The 2,962-nt window shown below is 78.7% G+C and overlaps 1 protein-coding gene across 1 annotated transcript in view; it reads right to left on the bottom strand.

The window, feature by feature from the left end:
- Positions 1-41: 41 nt before the first annotated feature.
- H696_03244 (hypothetical protein) overlaps positions 42-2,962 on the bottom strand; it is a gene marked incomplete at its 5' end in the record, with an annotated part of 12,450 nt that continues 9,529 nt past the window's right edge. Inside the window, 2 exons of the mRNA XM_009497130.1 lie at positions 42-336; positions 480-2,925. Coding sequence (XP_009495405.1) covers positions 173-336; positions 480-2,925 — 2,610 coding nt within the window. The 3' untranslated portion in view covers positions 42-172. The remainder of the gene's footprint in view (positions 337-479; positions 2,926-2,962) is intronic.

Raw genomic sequence — 2,962 nt, 5'->3', positions numbered from 1 at the left:
CCCCCCCTCTCTCTCACCCCACCACATACCCCATTTAAATGTTCACATAGTCCCCGCATCCTGCGCGCAAAGCGAGGCGCACGCGCCGCCCCTGGAGCAGGCCCGGGCATGGGAAACAAGCCCCCCCGAAGAAGGCGTGTATCACAGCTACAGGGGCAGTGGCGGCCACCGGTCAGGAGCTGGGCACCAGGCCCATTGCGACCGACTGCGGGCCGTACGGCGGGCCGGGCTTGAGGGCGGAGGTGCGGCGCCGGACGGACCGGTGCCAGAAGAACAAAATCGTCAGCCCGGTCAGCAGCAGCACCAGCAAGCTGATGCCGACGCTGAGGCTGACCACTGCGGGCGGGCGTCCACAGGCCGCCAAGGGCCGGAGGGGGGCGGGCGTGCGCCGGGTCAGCGAGGCGGCGCCCGTGGCGAGCAGGGAAGCATGCCAGGCGGCGTGGCCCCGGGCCAGGGGGCCGGGGAGTGGGACAACGCACCGAAGGACAGCCGGCCACTGGGGTCCAGGCATTGGTCTTCCCCGGGGCCGGAGCAGTGTTGGCAGTCGGGGTGGCAGGGCCGGCAGGCCGGGTCGACGCCCGGGTCGGGGAAGAACCCCTCCGGGCAGGCGGCAACACAGGCCCCGTGCAGGAGGAGCCGCTCGCCGGCGCAGCGGGAGCAGGCCGCGGCGCACGGCTGGCCGGGCGCCGGGGCCAGGTCGAAGTCGAGGCAGCCGGCCGGCCGGGCGACGCAGAGCCGGGCCCCCGCGCAGGCGAGGGTGCCCTCCGGGCAGTCGTCGCCGCAGGCGTCCCCATGCAGGAAGTAGCCCTCATGGCAGGCGGTGCATGCGCCGATGCAGCCCTCCTCCAGCGAGTCGATGGCGGCCACGCACTCGGCGCACCGGCCCGGGCAGGGGCCACACCGGCCGGCCGCCCGGCAGGCCATCGACTCGGGGGTGGTGCACTGGGAGACGCAGAGGCCGCGGTCGGCCAGCAGGCCGCCGGGGCAGGCGCTGCACGCCTCCGGCCCCGGGCCGAAGCACTGCACGCACGCCGGGTCGCAAGCCATGCACACGCGGCCGACCCCGGGCACGTGGCCGGTGTACTCGTTGTCCTGGCAGGCCGCGACGCAGGCCCCGGCCGACATGGCCGAGTTCGCCGGGCAGCTGGTGCACTGGGCGGCCCCGGGCCCGGCGCACTGGAGGCATGTGTCGTGGCATGGCCGGCAGGGCCCGGGCCCGGCCGGGCCCGGGGCCAGGTACCGCCCCGGGCCGCAGGCGGTGCACTGGTCGGCGGCCGGGCCGCGGCACTGGTGGCAGCTTTCGTCGCAGGGCACGCATGTGCCGACGCCGGTGTGGCCGTCGTCGAAGTGCGCCCCGTCGCGGCAGGCGGTGCACGCCGACGCCCCGGGGCCCGCGCACTGCAGGCAGGAGATGTCGCACGCGTGGCAGGCCCCGGCCGCCGGGCCGGCGGCCGTGAAGTACATGCCCATCGAGCAGGCGGTGCACTGCCCCGGCGCCGGGCCGCCGCACCGCAGGCAGGACACATCGCACGGCCGACACCCGGCCGGGTCGGGGTAGCTGCCGGCCGGGCAGGCCGCCGGCCGGGCATCCGGCGCCCGGGCCGCGCGGGCCATGCTCCAGGGGGTGGCCCGGGGTTGCGCATCGCCGTGCGCCGGCCGGGGGGCGTCACACGGCCGGCACCAGGCGCCGCTGGATGTCCGGCTCGGGGGGCCGGCCTCGCCCAGGGGCACCTGCTGGACGTGAGGGTGCTGCCTCGGGGGCTGAGGGACCCCCTTGGGCGGGGCCGCGGCGGCGGGCCCGGGGAGGGAGCGCCCGGGCCCCCTGCCCTGGGGGAGCGGCTGGCCAGGCTCGGCCGGCACCGGGCGCCCGGTCGCGCCGTCTGCCGGCCCGGGCCCGGGCCCGGGCCCGACCCCCAGGGGCCCCCCAAGGCCAGGGGCCCGGTCCGTCTGGCGGAAGACATTCCGCCCCTCGGTCAGGTACCAGTGGATGGGGCCGTGCGGCGCGGGCGCCCAGGCATGCATGTGCAGCAGGCCGGGCCGGGCGGCCCGGGCGCCGGTCCAGCCCGGCAGCACCAGGCGCCCGGCGCGGGCCACGGCTGCCGCCCCCTCGGCCAGGTCCACGCGCCACACCTCCCGGGCCCCGGGGTCCAGGTACAGCAGGAAGCCCAGCGGCCGGTGCGGCAGGGCCGGCGCCGGGGGGTTGAGGAAGTGCCCAGCGGCCGGGGCCCCGGCCGGCAGGCGGAAGTCCAGGCGCCCGGCGGCGCAGCCGCCGGCAGGCGTCCAGCCGAGGCACACCCGCACGGCGCGGTCCTCCAGCAGCAGGACCAGGTCCTCGGCCAGGGGCTCCGCGGAGGCCAGCCGCGTGGGCAGGACTTGGCGGATGGCCCGGCGCCCGGGCGGCATGACCGCGGCGGCCCCGGTGGCCGCGTCCACGCGGACATGGCGCCCGGCATGGGCCACATGGAAGGCCGGGCCCTGTCCCACCGAGGCGCGCAGGCCCGGCTCGGACAGGCTGCCGGCCACCGGGGTCAGGACCGGCGCCTGCCCCGGGTCCCGGGGGAGCTGGATGTGCAGCAGCGGCCGGCCCGGGCCCCGGCATGCCAGGAGCAGCGTCCGGTCCTGGTGCACGGTCCCGGCCAGGATGGACACCACCTCCGGCAGGGCCGCCGCCTGCCGGGCGCCCGGCCACCGGAGCTGCAGCCGGCCCGCCGGGGCCACGGCCACCGCCCGGAGGCCGGGCCCCGGCTGCTCGAGGACCGCGGCGATCCGCGACCCCGGCAGGGCGCGGCCCATGGCGCGCAGGTCCCGGCACAGGGCGCCGAGGTGGCCCCAGCCGGCAGCCGCAAAGGCCACCGGCAGCCCGGCCAGCAGGTCGTCCGGGAGCGTGGGGCACGTGGGGGCGGCCGAGCGCCGGAGGGTCACCGGCTCGGCGGGGGGCGCCGCGCCCGCGCGGGCTTACAAG

This window comes from Fonticula alba, assembly GCF_000388065.1.
Source record: "Fonticula alba strain ATCC 38817 unplaced genomic scaffold supercont2.5, whole genome shotgun sequence".
In the NCBI taxonomy this organism is placed as follows: domain Eukaryota; order Rotosphaerida; family Fonticulaceae; genus Fonticula; species Fonticula alba.
The sequence above is the reverse complement of the archived record's forward strand: the minus strand, read 5'-3'. Positions and strand labels throughout refer to the sequence as shown.